At 32.1% G+C, this 21,261-nt stretch overlaps 2 protein-coding genes across 3 annotated transcripts; one reads left to right on the top strand and one right to left on the bottom strand.

Moving 5' to 3' along the window:
- Positions 1 to 43: 43 nt before the first annotated feature.
- LOC116023514 (protein SIEVE ELEMENT OCCLUSION B-like) lies at positions 44 to 3,790 on the bottom strand. The gene is made up of 8 exons (XM_031264519.1): positions 3,662 to 3,790; positions 3,468 to 3,560; positions 2,890 to 3,308; positions 2,631 to 2,701; positions 2,347 to 2,483; positions 1,209 to 1,796; positions 895 to 1,008; positions 44 to 688 (listed from the first exon to the last, which is right to left on the bottom strand). The coding sequence occupies exons 1-8, from the start codon at positions 3,788 to 3,790 to the stop codon at positions 44 to 46; spliced, it is 2,196 nt and encodes a 731-aa protein (XP_031120379.1).
- A 7,546-nt stretch (positions 3,791 to 11,336) lies between these two features.
- Positions 11,337 to 13,967, top strand: LOC116021942 (cytochrome P450 CYP736A12-like). 2 transcript variants are annotated; one of them, XM_031262477.1, is made up of 3 exons: positions 11,337 to 12,049; positions 12,865 to 13,378; positions 13,451 to 13,967. In XM_031262477.1, exons 1-3 carry the CDS (start codon positions 11,360 to 11,362, stop codon positions 13,678 to 13,680), a joined length of 1,434 nt encoding a protein of 477 aa, XP_031118337.1. In that variant the 5' UTR covers positions 11,337 to 11,359; the 3' UTR covers positions 13,681 to 13,967. The 2 variants fall into 2 exon arrangements, with proteins under 2 accessions (XP_031118337.1, XP_031118336.1); XM_031262476.1 differs by having other exon boundaries at positions 12,865 to 13,967.
- Positions 13,968 to 21,261: the final 7,294 nt, after the last annotated feature.

The raw sequence follows: 21,261 nt of genomic DNA, 5'->3' as shown, positions 1-21,261 counted from the left end.
TTTGAATGCCTAGCCATGAAAAAGTTTGTCATCATCCTTGTAATCAAATATCACCATGGTTACATGTAAATGTGATGAACTTTTGCATATGATAGGAGCACTCGGGACATTTTTCATTCTCTATGGTTTCTTCCAAAGTGTTTGGATATTCAAGAGCACAATAAGGATGGCTATTGAATGAACTAGAAGAAAGCATCTGGTAGTAATCTTTGAATTCTTGGCCAAAACTTTCAGGAGCCATGTTTTTCGTCCAATTCTGGTACTCATTCACGACTCTTAACATTTTAGCTCCATAACCACTAACAATCACTTTTTGCCCTTTACTTAACAATGCCCATCCTTTTATTGTTGCGCTCTCACTTTCATAAGCCAATAGATTTTTGAACCCTCGTGCAATTTCATCATTGCACTCATCACCACCCGGACTTGTTGCATTTAAATAATTGATCCTTGATAGGAAAGAGCTTTGGAGTCGTGTCCAAAACCACCAAACATGGTAGGGACTGGTCAATATACGGCCCGTGTTTTCTTTAATAATGCTTGCTCTTATCACTTCATTTTTCCCTACATAAGCCAACTGTATATTTGAGTGAGTTTTAGAGCTTACTTCAATTACTTTAGAAGTGAACTCTCGAACCCATTTAGCGTCATTCCCTCCATATAAGAAAATATAATTTTCCTGGATAATCTGGTGAAAGAAAATAAGTGTTACAAACAATAATAATATATTAAATAATATTTTATTAGCATATGGAATGTTAAAGAATTGAAAATAAATTTTGTGTATTTAATCCTTAAAAAATTATTCTATTTAGTTTTTGTGACCCTTACTCCTTCAAACAATATAAGATTTTATAGTTGTAATTAGTAATAAGAGGTTGAAAATGGACTTACCCAAGATTTTATGATATCATCAATATTCCCCACCAAAAGGCCAAGACTCCAAGCTTTTTCTTTTTGCCATAGAGTAATTTCTCTTTCACTTGTGTACATACTTGAAGTAGATTTCTGAATATGAATGAAAGCACAATAGGTAAGTAATGCTACAAAATGACATAATTTAGATTAAAAAATTTAAATGTAAATTTTTTTGGGCAATAAAATTGCAAATCATCTATTCACAGTATTTTTATGCTTTTCAAATTGCATAGTTAGAAATTATATGTTGGTAACAATGTAAATGTAGTGAAAGTAAAAGAAAAACATACCAACTTTTGTATCTTATTTAGAATGTCCCGTGACCAAGCATTTATTTTGTCATTAACTTCACAGGCCAAATGACTTATCAGTTCATCAATATTAGTCATCAAACTATCATCAATACCTTGAGTCCTTTCTTTCATCTCTTTTTCGATAAATGGGATTATATTGTCTCGTTCCTGGATTCTCATTGATTGTCCTTCAATATTACGAGGATCCCATATTAGCATCATGTGCATTGCATTTGAATGAATGATCTTTCCTTGTTTGTTTAGTGAAATGATGACGGGCTCCTTTCCAATGTGAAAGGTAGAGGAGAGATTTTCGTTGACGAATCTAATGAATCTTTGTGCGATCTGTTTCCTTGGATCATCCATTGACAAAAATCGCATCTTAAGTACCACTTTTTCAAACTGTTCATTTGTCCATGCGACATGATCATCCACAATTGGAATCCAAAGCATTTCTAAACTTGCTGCCGAGTAAAAGGAATTGAGAACCCAAATTCTTTCTTCAGAGATGTCATGACCTGATGTTATTAGTAGGAGCAGCATTCTTCTGAGCCTGAAAAATTTTAACTTTGTTTTCTCCCGCCGCTAATGTACAAAATATTAAAACAAAGATACAAACTGTGAGAAGCATATAAAATCTCGAGTGCCAAACATGTTTACTTAGCAGTGTAACAAAAATCCCGCCTATGCGCTGATTAATCGGCGTCTAGGCGCTAGGTGCGAGCCGGCCGCCTAGCATATCACCATAATCGGTGGTCTAGGTGCCGACTAGGCCGCCTAGTCGGCTGATTAGCTATTTTTTTTTTTTTTTTTACTGTAAAACAATAATGTGTATTATAATGTCATTGTTAAAAATTAAGCCAATTTACCTATGGGAAATCAAATATTATACTACACCAACTTGGAAAGCCATCAGAATATACAAAATATGTGTTTTCATATTTCAAATGAAAAAAGTAATAGGAATATTTATAGATTTAATTTATAATCCATAAACTACTATTTTTTCTTTTTTTAATGTTATAATGTTATTTAAAAGTATTGTTGTTGTACACCCTAAAATCAATATATAATGCCTTAGCATAGGCTCAACCTTTAAAGTTACAAAGATGTTGGTCAAAGCATGTAGCCTTACCTCGCTCCTTCTAAAATATACATCCTTATTATCATCATTAACATTCAATATTAACTTTAAAACTTCCACATTAGTAGAAGAGTTGTTAAGCAAAGCATGTTGTAATGCTTGATAAGATTCCTCTTCCCTTTTCTCTTCTGTATGTACAAAAAACAAAAAAACAAAAAACAAAAAAACAAAAATATTTAAAATAGAAAAATAATTATTTTACATTTTATATATATATATATATATATATATATATATATATATATATAAATAATTATGTCTACTATGAAACCAACCTAGTGCAGGGCAACATGTGGCGAGTATGCCTTTGATTTTGGTAGTAATAACATCTTGTTCATTTTGAAACCTGAAAAATTAATAGTCACGCCAAAATATGAAATATTCACTCCAATTTAATTATATTTTGGCTTTAATTTTAAGATAAATACGGGGTATGCTAAATATGTATTGTTTCTAATAATTTAATTTTATTGTTTGAGCAAATACACATGTATATTCAACACTAATATCAATATGTTAGAATATAAATCTTACTTGACACCCGCGGTAAGAAGACCGGGACAATAAGTAGCGTTAGTAACAACACTTCTGCCAATCCAATAACTAGCAATTGGCATGGCTGAAATGACTGATTGTGTCAAAGAGTAAGATGTCGATTGTTTGAGCTCCACAATGCATCTAGTGAGGTCTAAGGCATGCTTGATCGAATCATTAAATGGGTTTTGCTTATAAGAGGTTGATGTTGGATTGGTGGTTTGTGTTACGAATGTCAACTGCTTTGTCAATCCTTTCTTGTAGCCTAATCGAGAAATAATGTTGAGTTTACCATAATTAATGGAGAAAGCTATAAGCATTAGCACCAACTTTGCCTCCCATGAATACGCTGAGAGTGTGCTCAATAAACATATTGTGGTAAGGTGTCCGTCTATGGTGCTTAACTGCTCGGACGGTATCTAAAAAAATGAAATAATTCAAAATAAAAGGGAATATTAAAGACAAAATTTACTATTAAAAAAAAAACAAAAACTTTTTTGGGTAGTGGAGTTAATTGACTTCACTATATCCTATGTGAGTTAATTTGCCACTATTCATATGTCAATTAAGAATCATACCTCCAAGCAAAGTTGTCGTATTTTTAAAGGAACATTCTTATAATTGAGACCAAGCTCCTTTAATTTCCCTTCCATGGCTTCTCCATCCGTGGCCTAAACTCATAAAATCCAAGTGTATGCTCTAATCATATCTTATTCACATGCATATAGTAATCTACAAATGTCGATATATAGTGATAAAGAAATTGGCTAACCGTTTCAAAATTGAGAATAGTCTCTGCTACACTGAGAGCAACATTGATGTCAAAATCTGTACCATCTGGATTGTGAGTTGCAGAAACAAGCTCAATGATAGCATTGTCGTCAATATGCAACTTCTCCATCTTCAATTCTAATTAATGAGAAAAGAGCCAAGCCAAATGTATAGTAATTCAAGAATGACAAAAAGACCTTCCGATCCTCTGATAATATTGTTTATACCATTTCTTGGTGTGCTATTCGCTCATCACCTATATATATATATATATAGTACATGAAGACCGAAGAAGTTGAAAATTATTGGGTGGAGTCCGGTGAAAGGTCAAGTTTAGCACCAAGTGGCTAAAGAATTTTTGGGCGGAGGTGTGAAGGGTTGAGTCCAGCACCATGTGGAGGGTATTAGGAAATAAAGTTAATATTCACCAAAGAGTTATAACTTTTTGGCGTAGTGGTAAATTATTGATCTAATAAGTGGTATCAGAGTCAGGTCATAGTTCGAGTGCAATTAAGGCGGTTGGCAGGTGCTAGGGGATTGTTGGGCGGAGGTCCGTGAAGAGTCAAGTCCAGCACAATGTGATTAGGGGATAATTGGGTGGAGGCCTAAAGTATGAAGTCCAGCTCTATGTCTCTCCAAAATGTGACGGTAAAGGAAATAAAATTACGTCTTCATTATTAGCTATAACTTTTGATCGACATAGTAGTAAGCACTTAACTTGATCTTAAAAAGTAGTATTGGAGCTAAATCACGAGAAATTGCTTCCTATCTATTCAAAGAATAATATAAAAAGAATAAAAGTGGAAAGCATATATAGAATGTAATGCCTATTATCTTTTATTTTCTTTTGTCTCCAATACATAAACATATTTCATATATTCTCTTTACAAAAGTCAGAGACTATATCAAATTTTATTCTAAGAACAAACATAACTTAAGTGGAAGACACAATATGAAGTGTATATAGGTGCATCAAACGAGAATTTTTTGCAAATGATCTGATTCTTAACTTGTTTAAGGTGAGTTATAGTAGATTAAAGTGTTATAATAGCATGTGCAATCCTAACGAATTTCGTTTTACAATTAGATTGGTAACTACAAGGTACCGAGTTTAACTCCTTGTGGAAACGGTCTATTAATCTTCTTTGTTTGAGTAAGTCAAGAAAAATTTAGATTGATTTATCTCTTTGTGTTCTTTTGTCCGTTAAAATTACAAGGCGTCCTTCATTTAAAATGTATATTTAGATAACGGTTGCAGATTTCTCCATAAATCAAAGTGTTACGGGAACGAATAAATTAAAGAGCTTTATCTATTTCACTTTCTTCTTCTCACGAGATGTAGAATGTATACTATTTAAAAAAAAAAATGTATACAATTTAATTACAAAAATGCCACCGCGTCACTTTGTGCGTCCGGAGTTTCAACTTCGGACGCAGCTGGTCCTAAATTTATGCTCTATTTTGTACTAGTGTTTATAGGATGTAGAGAGATTTAGTAAATGTAAAAATATTTAGGTAGTGCAGGTGATTTGGGGAATAAAATGATGATATTTTGGAAAGTAGTTTGTATGGATTGACTTGCCATAATCTCGTGATTGTCACTTTAATTCTTTCCTTCGCCGCCAAAGCCAATCACATGCCGAGTCCGAGCTCTAGTCTGACTATCTGGCTTACTAGCGTGCCCAACTACCTGGTGAATGGCTCTGATTGGGTACCCATGTTGGGTATCCACCAATTATGACTAAGTTGTAACGTTTTCCTATTATTATTAGTATTATTATTATTATTATTATTATTATTATAACATTAGGATAAGTTATGATAATATTAAGTGTTTATGTGGTGCAACACTAATAACCTAATATACAACAATAATAAGTTAGGAGTCTGGTTAGGGTTTTGGAGACCTATTGATATACAACAACCCCAACGGAGTCTGGTTAGGGTTTTGGAGACCTATTGATATACAACAATCCCAACGATAGTAGGTGGTTATATAAGGTCACAAGTCCTCTCACTGCTCACACTACATTCCCCATAGAGAGAGCTAAGCAAAGGGAGAGAAAAAATACTTACATAAACTCTGCAGCAGTCCAGATCACTCAACCTTCGTTGATTTAGAGCTATGGTTGTAGGTTAGTACAATCCATATTATCGCATATTATGTTACCATGTGATATAATTAATCTAACAGTTAGTATCCGAGCCGGTATAACCTCTGCCTGGTTCTTTTAATTGCATATATATGATATTGAAATATATATATTGTATACATTGTATAATTGAGATACATATTTGAATATTCTTTGCAATTAATTTCTTGGGCTACTGGAAATTTTGTCTATTTCGCATTAAGAAACAAAAAAAAAAAAAAAAAAAAAAATTCAATTGGATTCTTCCTATTGCTATGTTGTTTTATCTACTAGACTACTACGCTCGCCGGTTTTTTTTTTGGTTCGCCGGCGGCCTTAAGAGACGGAGGTAGACGTTGGCACGGCTGGTTAACTTCGAGGTTGCAAGTAGGATAGTGGTGGCTGGTTCGCGTCGCAGCTGCTGACGAAAGGCGGCGGGCGCTGGCGTTGCATCGAGGCTAAGTGGCGGTGGCGGAGCTAGTTTTCCGGTGATGTCACTGCTGTCTTCCCTCCATTCAGTTAAGCCGACGACCATGGTTTCTCCCTCGCTGAGCTGCTGCACGTCCATCCATGGCTACCGCTAGGGCGAGAATGAAGAAGATGATGAAGCTTAAGTATGTGCCGAGTCTGGCCCAATTCGGATGGACTTGGGCCTTTCATATAAAAAAATTATTATTCTGGGCCTATTTGGTTTGGGTTTGCTTAAGGTTTTTTATAATCTTCATCATATTTGGACTTTTTCTATTAAATTATCCAATTGAATTTGTCTAAAGTCAATATTAAAATTATTATTAAATTTTGAACAAATTATTAAGTTTTAAATTTGTTTGAATTTTAATTTTAATATTGAATTTTCAGTTTAAATTGTATTAAGTGTTGCAATTTAAATATTTCATTGTGGAGTGTGAGTTAGTAATATGCATAATCTGAGCATTCTATATATCTCTTTATTGCAATAATTATTTGGCTGTTATAAATTTGCCTTTAGAAAAGCATGTTTATTAAGAGTGAATTTAGAGCCTTTTAAGTTTGAATTAAATGCCTATTATGCATGATTTAGTGCTTTTTAGGTGAATTAGTGCCTTTAAGAATAGATTACGCACCTTACTCTTCGGTTATTACTCCATTCGTGCTTCTTCTAAAAGATCTTAAAGCACATAAAGTACATAAAAATCTTCATAGTATTACCCTATTTAAAGCCTTATCCATAGGTGAATCTACTTTCTTATAGATCAACCAAACGATTTTACTTCAAATATGAGAACACATGAATTAGGGAATGAAGTTTCTTGGGGAGGAATACTAGTTCCCTTGCCCTGGCTTAAAAGCCTTATTGCTACTAGTCCCCGGCCTTGCGACGCTACTCTATCTAAGGGTTGCTAATGGAGCCTTAGCACCAACCAACTTTCTTGGGAGTATACCTAAGAATTTTCTATCATGTTTTGGTTTAATTTGTTTGATTAGGCTTTAAATACCCTTGTCATTGTGATTATGTTTAGTTTTGGTTAATTAAAGAGTAGCCACAACATCTTTACTGAAATTACATATTAAGTTTTACTCACATAAAGTTCAGGCAAGAATCTTGTAGTTAACTCTGCGTAATATGGCAGAATTTAGCCCACAAGCAATTTTGTTATATTTGTAGGGTTAATTAGGATGAAATACTAAACTATAATCATAATTTGCTCACAGGGATTATGTATCGGCACATAGTTAGGTAGTTTTATCATTAAGGGTGGAAAAATTAAACTCAAACCGTACCCATTCTGTTTTCCACCATTCAGTTTTGATAGATTCATTATGCGTAAAATTTTAGCCCACATGCAATTTTTATGGCATTCGAGTTTGTCTTTTGCATAATTTACATTGGTAGTATTATGTACTTCAGTTACTCTCTCTATTTTGTGCTTCGAAAATTCTAATCAAGCTTCCATTATTATTCATTCTAATCAAGCTTCCATTATTATTCTTTATAGCAACTCTACCCATTACTCAATCAATAACAATTAATATTCCGACGATAACCACAAAGAGTGGAAAGATGTTATTCTCCTTCATTTAGGATTGTTAGTGGTAGATTATGCTGTTCTCAATGACAAACCTCCTGAGGTTACTACGCAAAGCACTGAGGAAGTTAGGGAGCTTCACGCCCAGTGGGAGAGATCCAATCGCTTGGGCGTATACTTCATTAACTCAAAAGTTCCCAAAGAAGCGCGTGGTTCCGTTGAGGACATTCAGAAAGCTAAGCCTTTGCTCAAAGCCATTGATGATCAATTCATTGATTCAAAGAAATCTGTGGTGAGCACTCTAATAATGAAGTTTATCAATCTTCTTCTCTCCACTGTTAAGGGCACGCGCAAACACATCATGCAAGTAAGAGAGGTTGCGGCTCAATTGAAGAAGTTGGAAATCAGTTTACCAGATACTTTTGTGGTGCATTTACACTGAATACCCTTCCTCAAGAATATAACCCATTTAAGATTTCATACAACACACATAAAGTGGATTAGAGTATCAATGAATTGATAACCATGTGTGCACAAGAGGAAACAAGGCTTATGATTGAGCTTGGGGAGAATGCTTTAGTGGTTACCACAAAGTCTAAAAGGAAATCTGGAAAGACCAAGGGATCCACCATAGCGGCTAAGGGCAAACTAACCCCAAAAGCTAACATAAAGAAGATACAAAAGTGTTTTTTCTGTAAAAAGAAGAGACACATGAAGAATGATTGTATCAAGTTTAAGAAGTGGATGTCCCAGAAAGGTAATGTTTCCCATTCTTTTGTATGTTATGAATCCAATATGTCAGAAGTTAATACTAATTTTTGGTGGGTTGACTCTGGTTCAACAATCCACATTGCAAATTCTTTGAAGGATATGACAAAACTGAGACAGCCGACGGGAACTGAGTGTAACATCTTCTCTGGAAATAAGATTGCATCACCAGTGGAAGCTGTCGGAGTTTGCACTTTAGTTTTGAATAGTGGTTTTGTTTTGATGTTAACATTTTATGTTCCTAGATTCTCAAAGAACTTAGTTTCAGTTTCTAGACTTGTACCCTTCGGATTCAATTTTGAATTTAATACTAATTATTTCAAGTTATTTCATAATTCTACTTGTGTTGGTACTGGTACATGTTTGATGGTCTCTATCGTTTTAACTTAAAGAATGATTCAGTTAATAATTCTTTACATGTTCAAAACGGCACTAATTGGTGCAGTATTAACGAAAATTCCTCAATATTATGGCATCAGAGATTATGTCATATCTCCCTTGAGCGTATTAAAAGATTGGTAAAGGATGGAGTACTATCTACTCTAAACTATACTGACTTTAAGACTTGCATTGACTGCATTAAGGGTAAGCAGACAAACAAGTCAAAGAAATGTGTCAATAGAAGTTCAACGTTGTTGGAAATTATTCATACTAACATATGTTTTCCTGCTATGACAATACCAGGTCAAAAATATTTCCATCACTTTCATTGATGACTTCTCACGATTTTCCTATGTGTATTTACTTAATCATAAACTTGAAGCATTGGATGCCTTTAAATTATTTAAATCTGAAGTTGAAAACCAATGTAACAAGAAAATACAGATTGTTAGATCTGATAGAGGTGGTGAATATTATGGTAGATATACTGAAAATGGACAAGCATCTAGTCCCTTTGCTAAGTTTCTTCAAGAGCATGAGATTGTTGCCCAATACACCATGTCTGGTTCTCCGATCTAGACCAAAACAGTGTAGCTGAAAGAAGAAACAAAACCCTTCTGGATATGGTGCGGAGTATGCTAATTAAGCAACTCTAAGCTTCCAACTTTAAGACGGTCTACAAGAATAAGACGATCAGCAGTTTCTAGTTATTACGTTTCATATCTACAAGAATCTGACATAGGAGCCGAAAATGATCCTGAAACGTTTTCTTAAGCCACAAATTGTGCACATTCTGACTTATGGTTTGGAGTCATGAGGGATGAAATGAATTCCATGAAGAGCAATGGGATTTGGCATCTTGTTGAATTGCCTAATGAGACCAATGACCAAGAGATCTTGGAGATAGTATCGAATTGAGATTGGTCTCAAAATTAGATAGACTCGATTTATCACAACTTATAAACCTAAGAACAAGTTAATAGAATTTAAGATATAATATGACAAAATCTGAGTTATATATATAAACAAATTCCAACATGTTTATTAATTAAACGTACAACGTATAACTAATATAGGTCCCTAATATATCGTACGTGATTCGATAACCTACCACTTATCTATCAACAATATTCTTGATCGAATAAAAAAATAAAAGAATCTAACAACAATATTATTATAATTGTGGCTGCCAATTTTTATAATATCCAAATTATATCAACCACATAATTATCACATGTGTGTGTGCATGCGCAGCACACAAGTATCACATGTGTGTGTATAGTATTATATATATTAATATAATATATATGTATTATGGAGTATAATATACGGGTTGACATAATAACTATTACATAAAATAATACATAGTCCATTGCTGACTAAGGCCGTGAGATTCACTTTTTCTTTTTGCGGTCTATTCTTTTTATGGCATAACCCGACCCATTATAAGCTGGACAAGTTTTTACCCATTTTGACACATTACTAATTTTTGGTATGTAAAAATGATAATAATTTTCTAACATAGTTTTGAGTGGGCTGGGTTAGGTCAAAGTGAAATTTGATTCTCCTAAGTGAGATGTATTTTGAGATGTTATACACTCAAAATATATAATGAATGAATAAAAATTGATTCTTAAATTATACCATTTGAGTTTGATAAAATGATTGTTAGCATATGCTTCACGAAGAGTCACACCTACACCTAGTACAAAACTTAATCCAAGGAACAAATAGCATAGTGCTAACTTTGCCAAACAAATTTTAGGCGGCTACAGAAAGAATGTTGGTCCTAACACTTGCAACATACAAATAAAATTGTGTCAAGTTTCTCCGGTGCAGTTACAAGCTATATATTGTTACGTATGACTAGAATTTACTCAACACACGTACTATCAAATAGCGGCTGCAAGTTCATTTTGTCACCCAAAAAAAATAGTGTCAATTTCTCATTAGCAAAACCCTTTTTTTTGTACACTCAAAATTCTTTATTATTAAGGTAGTATATGTTTTATACTTTCTCAACTTAAAGAATCAATGTTTCACCACTAGACACCTGGTTCGATATTGTGAGCACCCATTTGAAATGATAGGATAACTGAGGTATCATCACACTATATAATTGTTAGCATCAAAACAAGTTTTAATTAGATATTTTTTCATTTTGTCTTTATTGGCACTCATTTTTATCATTGACTTGACAAGGTTTTTAAGCAATTACATAAGTAAAATTAGATTCATGTACCTAGCACACTTGTATTTACTAGTGGCACCCATTCTTTTCTCATTGTCAATGTTTTCAACCAATAAAACATGAAAAGCTACGACAGACAAGACGTGTGCAGATATAATACTGTAATCCGTAGCTATTAAGTATCATCAACACCACTCATTGCACCATAATTCGTACAAATAATGTTCCTCATTCTATCATCTCTTCTACCAATCCTCGCCGGAATCCTCCTGTGGTTCATCGCCCGGAGATGGACTCCGGCATCGTCAAAAACCCACAAGAAGCTTCCACCTGGGCCGCGCGGCCTTCCGATCATCGGAAACCTCCACATGCTAGGCAATACCCCTCACCGTGCCTTAAATGGCCTATCCAAAAAGTACGGTCCCATCATGTTCTTAAAACTAGGCAGCATACCCATGGTGGTGATCTCTTCCCCCTCCGCCGCCGAGCTCATCCTTAAAACTCACGACAACGTTTTCTCCGACCGGCCGAGGCTCGATGCCGTGGAACATATCACCAATAGTTCTAAGGGAATGGCCTTCGCGCCTCCTTATTCTCCCGAGTGGCGAAAAACCAAGAAGTTTTCAATTCAACAACTCCTCAACTCCGCCAAGATTGAGTCTTTTGCCGGCGTTAGGAGAGAGGAAGTTGAGGCTTTGTTAGCGTCTATAAAGACGGCGGCCTCCGGCGGGGAGGTGGTGGATCTTAGTGAGATGGTGGGGGAGTTGATAGAGAAGGTGACTTATAAAATGCTTTTTGGGAGCAACGAGAAGAAGTATGGGTTGAAGCGCATTGTTCACGAGGCTATGGCATTGATAGGAGCCTTCAATATTGCGGATTATGTGTCCTTTCTCAAGCCATTTGATCTTCAGGTAAATAACATTCACATTTTTATTGCTATGGTTAAAATCATGTTTGAATCTAGTTTCAAACCTCAAATCATCTATGTACTTGGTGTACTGAATGTACATTAGAGCATCCTTATGAATGGAGTTTTTTCGCGGTTATTGAGGGATTTTTTAAGTGTGATTAAGAAAGAGAAAATGTGAAAGGAGAAAAAAAAAATTAAACAAATCTGCGCATAAAGTGGCAGCCACGCGTGGGTTCCAGTGGGTCCCGGTTGGTTAGTAAAAGCAATGGGTCCCAGTTCGTTAGTATTATTTCTTCATTTGCAGGCAATGCTTCTTCCTTCTCTCTCCTTCACCTCTCTCTTCCAAGTTGGCCTCAATCTGACATAAACCAAAGCAATAACCATTGGTATGGATGGCTTTAGGCAAATTACACATTGTTGTACTACATTTTTAATATACTAAAAGTACATTATTCGTGAATTGAATGTACTTTATACAAAAATAATGTACTTTTCTTAAATATAATTTACATTTTTAATATATTTAAAGTATATTATTGTATATTGAATATACATTATTTGATCGTATGATCCACACAATAATAATTGGTCTTCTTACATTAACATCTCCCCTCAAATTCTTGTAGCTATTGGTATTTGGTCGTAGTTAATTGACTATTTCGAGTTTTTTTTTTAATAAGAGTTAAGCTTAGAAGTATTAAATTAAACTTTAGTCCAAATTTAAATTGATTATAAAAATAATAAATCAGAGAATGTACCTATCAAACTGAAATAGAGAGTATTTTTCGTCTGATTTAATGTGCAAACAAACTGCAGGGACTGTATAAGAGAATGAAGGCAGTTCGAAAAGCCATGGACAACGTAATTGGGGAAATTATAAACAAACATGAAGAAGATGCAAGAAATGGCAATAAAAAGGGCAACATGGATTTCGTAGATATGATGTTATTTTCGAAAACATTATCCTCGGCAGACAAACTTGACCAAGAAAACATTAAATCACTTCTTTTCGATTTAATCCTAGGAGCCATTGATACCTCATACACATGGATCGAATGGACTATGGCTGAACTCCTAAGAAGTCCTAGGGCAATGAGACGTCTACAAGAGGAGCTTGAAGCCAATGTTGGACTCGATAGAATGGTTGAGGAGAAAGACTTGCCTAAATTGCAATATCTAGAGATGGTTATTAAAGAAACAGCCAGGCTCCATCCCCCAGCACCTTTGCTCGTTCCTAGAGAGTCAATGGAGGACATCGAGATAAATGGGTATTACATACCTAAAAGATCACGAGTTATAATAAATGCTTGGGCAATTGGGCGTAATTCAAGTATTTGTCCTAACATTAATGCAGATGATTTCATTCCCGAGAGATTTATTGATAGTGATGTTAATATTGTAGGGCATGATTTTGTTCTTCTACCATTTGGATATGGGAAGAGAATGTGTCCAGGAGCAAAGTTGGGGCTACTCAATGTTAAATTGATTGTGAGTCATTTGGTTCATGGCTTTAATTGGGAGTTGCCTAAAGGTAAGTCACCTAGTGAGATGGACATGGACGAGGCTTATGGGTTGGTAACTGCAAAATCAAAGCACTTGCTTGCAATTCCATCTTATCACTTACTTCTCTGAAAAGATTGAATTTCCAATTTTAAGGGTTTGACAAAACATTTAGGAAGATGTCAATCACTGTGACTTAGTAGACAGGGTCAAATATTAGTGTGCACAAAGGATATGCCCACTTTAGATATAATTCCCACATTGCTGCTGTCAATGGTTGAACCTTGGTCTCTTATCGCTTATAATGTTGATAGAGTTGTTGTCAAATACCATGCTTTATTGGAATCGTTGTTTTTATTATCACAATAAACATCATTAAGTCCGGTTGGAATGAAGAATTTACCCACATCCTTTCATTTCGATTTGTTTCACATTTTAGTGCATATGCTTTGCATTGTTTACAAATTTTTGGCACAATTATCACTGAAAATTTGATAAAGATAAATATTTTTAATATTAATATATTTAAATACATTTTTAGATAATATTGATATTATCTAATTTTTTTAATTAGATAATATAAAAAGAGTTTAAACATATATAGGAGCTCTCATTCATCCTAGAAATCATGGGATCATCCCGAAAAGATTCAGGAAAGCTTATAGCTTGCTCTTGAAAATAAAATACTTCTAAAATTCCTTCCAAGACTATGTCAAGCATGTTGATCCAATCCTCCATTGAAGATCAAGCCAATTTGAGTCCTTCAATGGAATGTTCAGAGATCTTGTACCCGCACCGCATTGATATTCCTTGTAACCAATTTTGAATATAATATAGTTCAATTTTTTTGTGTTAAGAGGCACGTTCATGGTAAATCTCAACGACTCAAAGATGGAAAATGCATTTTTGTTTATCAATGATTTGGAGCTGATCATTTTGGTCAACCAATATCAAAAGTTACAAAATATACCCTTTGTTGGTTTTAATTACGTACTACACCAATCGGTACGTCAACACAATCAACCATAAATGGAATAAAGAAGCTTTTGCAAAAATTATACAATGAAATAGTGCTATTTGTCTTCTAGAATAGGTAAATACAAACCCTTTACAATTCCTTTTTCAAGGTATTTATACTACACCCTTTACTCATTAAGATATTTGACTAAATTAAAAAAGTCAATCCCATAAATAACAAGTCATTAATTGCAATTTGATCCAGCCAAATAGAAAGAAAGTAATACCTTGAATGGGATCGGCATGTCAAGATCAAATAAGTCTTTATTCTGCTTGGAATACGGACCTATTCGGCTTGGAATGGGGTTGAGAGTTAATGGCTAATAAAGAAGGAGTATCGAAAACAACTAATAGGAGATAACTTCACATTCAACAATACTTCATAAAATCAAAATATTATTTGGTCTCTTAGATAATTTGCATCAATGATTTTTTTTTTTTTTTGAGTTTTTGAGGAAGAAAAAAACAAACCTATGATTTTTTTACTAATAAAAGAGGTGAGTTTTGTGGAGTTTTTATTCTTGTAAATTTGATTCTTTGTGGGCCCAAGGCTTTGAGAAGAAATGGGAAGAGTTAATCTGCAGGTGTGTGTTTTGCGCACCGGCCTGCTGCGGCGACAACTATGTGAGTAAATAGATAACTTTTTAATTTTTCTTTTTCTTTCCTTGCTTTCCTTTCTCCTCCTCCCTTTCTCTCCTACATGGATATTAAAAAAATCCAACAAAATCTTCAACTAATGAGGATACTCATACAAACTATAAACAGGTCACAAAAAGTTACAATTGTCACACTATAAATATCACAAAGGCTATAGCTCTATTACATACTCAAAGCCATATACAAAGAATGACAAGACGGTTGCAAAAAAACCTGTAGAAGCATTATGCTTTCTTGCTATTTTTAAAAATATATACACTTTTTATTTCATCCAATAATTTTTATGTTATTTTAAATTCTAATGTGTTTTTTGTGAAAAACAATATTTTTTTTACTAATTTTCTTTAATTAATTATTATAAAATTAATTATTAAAAACTATTTTTTATTTATATGTAATTATTTATGATTAATAAATTACTGTTGTAAATTAAATTTATATCATATCCTTAAAAGGCATTTGGCATGTTATAAGCTAAAATTAGTACGAAATAATTAATTTTAACTTAAGATATTTATAAACAATTAATACTTGTTCAAATCAATTAACACAATCATGAAATTACTACTGTAATACAAATTGTACAATATATATATAATTCAAAAATAAAAAAAAATTGTTTTCAATTCATTTATTTTTCGTTTTCAATTTTCACATTCAACAATACTTCATAAAATCAAAATCTTATTTGGTCTCTAAGATAATTCGCATCAATGATTTTTTTTTTTGAATTTTTGAGGAAGAACAAAACAAACCTATGATTTTTTTACTAATGGGAGAGGTGAGTTTTTTGGAGTTTTTGTTCTTTCAAATTTGATTTTTTTGTGGGCCCAAGGTTTAATTTTGAGAAGAAATTAGAAGTGTTATTCTGCACGAGTGTGTTTTGCGCACCCGCTGCGAACGCGACAACTATGTGAGTAAATAGAGAACTTTTTAATTTTTCTCTTTTTCCCTTGCTTTTCTCTCTCCTCCTCCCTTTCTCTTTTACATTGATATGACAAAAATCTAACAAAATCCTCAACTAATGAGGATACTCATACAAACTGTAAATAAGTCGCAAAGAGTTACAATTGTCACACCATAAATATCACAAAGGTTGTAGCTCTATTATATACTCAAAGCCATATACAAAGAATGACAAGATGGTTGCTAAAAACTTGTAGAAGCAATATACTTACTTGGTATTTTGAAAATTATATACACTCTTAATTTCATCTTATAAATTTTTATTTTATTTTAAATTCTATTGTGTTTTTTTTTTTGTGAAAAAACAATATTTTTTTACTAATTTTCTTTAATTTTTATTTTGATTATTATAAAATTAATTATTAAAAACTATATTTATTTATATGTAATTATTTATGATTAATAAATTACTGCTGTAAATTAAATTTACATCCTTAAAAGGCATTTTGCATGTTATAAGCTAAAATTAGTACGAAATAATTAATTTTATCTTACAATTTTTATAAACAATTAATACTTGTACAAATCAATTAACACAATCATGTAATTGCTATTGTAATACAAATTATAAAATATATATATTATTCCAAAATAATTTTTTTTTTCAATTCATTTATTTTCGTTTTAAATCTTCACATTCAACAATACTTCGTAAAATCAAAATCATATTTGGTCTCTTGGATAATTCGCTTCAATGATTTTTTTTTTCATGTTTTTGAGGAAGAAAAAAAAAAGCTATGATTTTTTTACTAATGAAAGAGGTGAGTTTTGTGGAGTTTTTATTCTTGCAAATTTGATTCTTTGTGGGCACCCAAGGCATTGAGAAGAAATGGGAAGAGTTAATCTGCAGGTGTGTGTTTTGCGCTGCAGGTGTGTGTTTTGCGCACCTGCTGCGCACGCGACAACTATGTGAGTAAATAGAGAACTTTTAAATTTTTTACCTTGCTTTCCTATCTCTCCTCCTCCCTTTCTCTCCTACATGGATATGACAAAAATCCAACGAAATCCTCAACTAATGAAGATACTCATACAAACTATAAATAGGTCCCAAAGAGTTACAATTGTCACACCATAAATATCACAAAGGCTATATCTCTACTACATACTCAAAGCCATATACAAAGAATGACAAAACCGTTGCTAAAAACTTGTAGAAGCAATATGCTTACTTGCTATTTTGAAAATTATATACACTTTTTATTTCATCCTATAATTTTTATTTTATTTTAAATTCTAATGTCTTCTTTTGTGAAAACAATATTTTTTATTAATTTTCTTTAATCTGTATTTTCATTATTATAAAATTAATTATTTAAAACTATTTTTATGTATATGTAATTATTTATGATTAATAACTTACTGTTGTAAATTAAATTTATATCCTTAAAAGGCATCTTCCATGTTATAAGCTAAAATTAGTATGGAATAATTAATTTTATCTTACGATTTTTATAAACAATTAATACTTGTTCACATCAATTTACAAAATCATGTAATTACTACTGTAATACAAATTGTACAATATATATATAATTCAAAAATAAAAAATTTTGTTTTAAATTCATATATTTTCGTTTTCAATGTTAACATTCAACAATACTTCATAAAATCAAAATCTTATTTGGTCTCTAAGATAATTCGCATCAATGATTTTTTTTTTTTGTTTTTCAGTTTTAGAGGAAGAAAAAAAAAACAAACCTATGATATTTTTACTAGTGGGAGAGTCAAGTTTCGTGGAGTTTTTATTCTGGCAAATTTGCTTTTTTGTGGGCGCAAGGCTGTGAGAAGAAATGGGAAGAGTTAATCTGCATTTGTGTGTTTTGCGCACCTGTTACGCATGTGACAACTATGTGAGTAAATAGAGAACTTTTTAAATAATTTTTCTTTTTTTCCTTACTTCCTCTCTCCTCTTCCCTTTCTCTCCTACATGGATATGACAAAAATCAAACAAAATCCTCAACTAATGAGGATACTCATACAAACTATAAATAGGTCGCAAAGAGGTTACAATTGTCACACCATAAATATCACAAAAGCTATAGCTCTATTACATACTCAAAGCCATATACAAAGAATGACAAGACGGTTGCTAAAAACTTGTATAAGCAATACGCTTCCTTGCTATTTTGAAAACTATATACACTATTTATTTCATCCTATAACTTTTGTTTTATTTTAAATTCTAATGTGTTCTTTTGTGAAAAACAATATTTTTTTACTAAATTTCTTTAATTTTAATTTTGATTATTATAAAATTAATTGTTAAAAACTATTTATATTTATATGTAATTATTTATGATTAATAAATTACTGTTGTAAATTAAATTTATATCCTTAAAAGGCATTTTGCATGTTATAAGCTAAAATTAGTACGGAATAATTGATTTTATCTTACAATTTTTATAAACAATTAATACTCGTTCAAATCAATTAACACAATCATGTAATTACTATTGTAATACAAATTGTACAACATATATATATACTTCATAAAATCAAAATCTTATTTGGTCTCTAAGATAATTCGCATCAATGATTTTTTTTTTTGAGTTTTTGAGTAAGAAAAAAACAAACCTATGATTTTTTTATACTGATGGGAGTGGTGAGGTTTTGGGAATTTTTGTTCTGCTTCCAAATTTGATTTTTTGTGGGCCCTAGGTTTTGAGAAGAAATGGGAAGAGTTAATCTGTACGTGTGTGTTTTGCGCACCTGCTGCGCACGCGACAACTATGTGAGTAAATAGAGAACTTTTTAAGTTTTTATTCCTTGCTTTCCTCTCTCCTCAGCTCCTCCGTTTCTCTCCTACATGGATATAACAAAAATCCAACAAAATCCTCAACTAATGAGAATACTCATACAAATTATAAATAGGTCGCAAAGAGTTACAACTGTCACACCATAAATATCACAAAGGCTATATCTCTTTTCCACACTCAAAGCCATTTACAAAGAATGACAAGACGGTTGCTAAAAACTTGTAGAAGCAATATGCTTTCTTGCTATTTTGGAAATTATATACACTTTTTATTTCATCGTATACTTTTTATTTTATTTTAAATTCTAATGTGTTTTTTTTGTGGAAAACAATATTTTTTACTAATTTTCTTTAATTTTTATTTTGATTATTATAAAATTAATTATTAAAAACTATTTTTATTTATATGTAATTATTTGTGATTAACAAATTAGTGTTATAAATTAAATTTATATATTTAAAAGGCATTTTGCATGTTATAAGCGAAAATTAGTACAAAATAATTAATTTTATCTTATGATTTTTATAAACAATTAATTAATACTTAGTTCAAATTAATTAAAACAATCATGTAATTACTATTGTAATACAAATTAAAACAATATATATATACAATTCCAAAATAAAAAATTTTGTTTTCAATTCATTTGTTTTCAATTTCAATCTTCACATTCAACAATACTTCATAAAATCAAAATCTTATTTGGTCTCTTAGATAATTCGCTTCAATCATTTTTTTTTAAAGTTTTTTAGGAAGAAAAAAACAAACTTATGATTTTTTTAGTAATGAAAGAGGTGAGTTTTGTGGAGTTTTTATTTTTTCAAATTTGATTTTTTTTATGGGTCCAAGGCTTTGAGAAGAAATGGGAAAAGTTAATCTGCACGTGTGTGTTTTGCGCACCTCCTGCGCACGCGACAACTATGTGAGCAAATAGAAAAAATTTTAATTTTTCTTTTTTTTCCCTTGCTTTTTTCTCTCCTCCTCCCTTTCTCTCCTACATGGATATGACAAAAATCCTACAAAATCCTCAACTAATGAGGATACTCATACAAACTATAAAAAGGTCGCAAAGAGTTACAATTGTCACACCATAAATATCACAAAGGCTATAGCTCTATTACATATTCAAAGCCATATACAAAGAATGACAAGACGGTTGCTAAAAACTTGTAGCAATATGCTTTCTTGCTATTTTGAAAATTATATACACTTTTTATTTCATCCTATAATTTTTATTTTATTTTAAATTCTAATGTCTTCTTTTGTGAAAACAATATTTTTTATTTATTTTCTTTAATTTGTATTTTCATTATTATAAAATTAATTATTTAGAACTATTTTTATGTATATGTAATTATTTATGATTAATAAATTACTGTTGTAAATTAAATTTATATCCTTAAAAGGCATCTTGCATGTTATAAGCTAAAATTAGTATGGAATAATTAATTTTATCTTACGATTTTTATAAACAATTAATACTTGTTCACATCAATTAACACAATTGTAAGTGTAAAAATTTATACACGTTTGGACCTCTGTTTTGTTGGCTTAATTATTTGTCAAAAATCTTAGATTAGGTTTATATTATAGGTAGTTAGTTTCAATCAACTGTATCAGCACTGGAGTTTCTTCCCACACAGTCTAGATCAGCGTCAGAGATAGTTTTATTCAAACCAAACTAAGTCTTCTTGATCAACGAATTTTGGGTCTGATATACACTACTTGTTGGAGCTTCAATTGAGGAAATAACAGCAGCAAAATTCCAGGTTTAAGTGGTTGGACATTCGGCTATATATATAGAGCTCTAAATCATGGGATTCATAACACTCTTTCTTATATATATATTCCATATTTACGTGAGCTCTAAATACAGAACTATTCTATTATTCTTGAGTTATTATCAGCGTGGAAGTGTGTTTGATGTTTCGTCATTGTTGGTGATCAAGTATGGAACGCATAGTGTCAGCTTGAAGATGATGAAGGCTTAGCTAGGAGTACTTTTTGTAATCATTGTTGTAGTGTGGTTGCTTCGTGACTCCTTGTAACCCTAGTGATCATCTAGTGGATTGGGCTGACGTGAAGTGCCCCGTAGACGTAGGAGTGTAGCTCTGAACTGCGTAAACAATTCTTGGTATCTGGTTCTTTTACTTTGCTTTATAGTTTCTTTTCGTTATTTATCGGTTTCTAATTTAATAATTTATTCAGATAAATAATTCGCTTAAAATGAAGTAGGAACCTTAGACGCTTATTGTACATTCAAGATTCACAATACGATTTTAACAATCATGTAATTACTATTGTAATACAAATTATA

Source organism: Ipomoea triloba, chromosome 6 (assembly GCF_003576645.1).
Source record: "Ipomoea triloba cultivar NCNSP0323 chromosome 6, ASM357664v1".
Classification (NCBI taxonomy): domain Eukaryota; kingdom Viridiplantae; phylum Streptophyta; class Magnoliopsida; order Solanales; family Convolvulaceae; genus Ipomoea; species Ipomoea triloba.
This window is presented reverse-complemented; position numbering and strand designations above follow the sequence as displayed.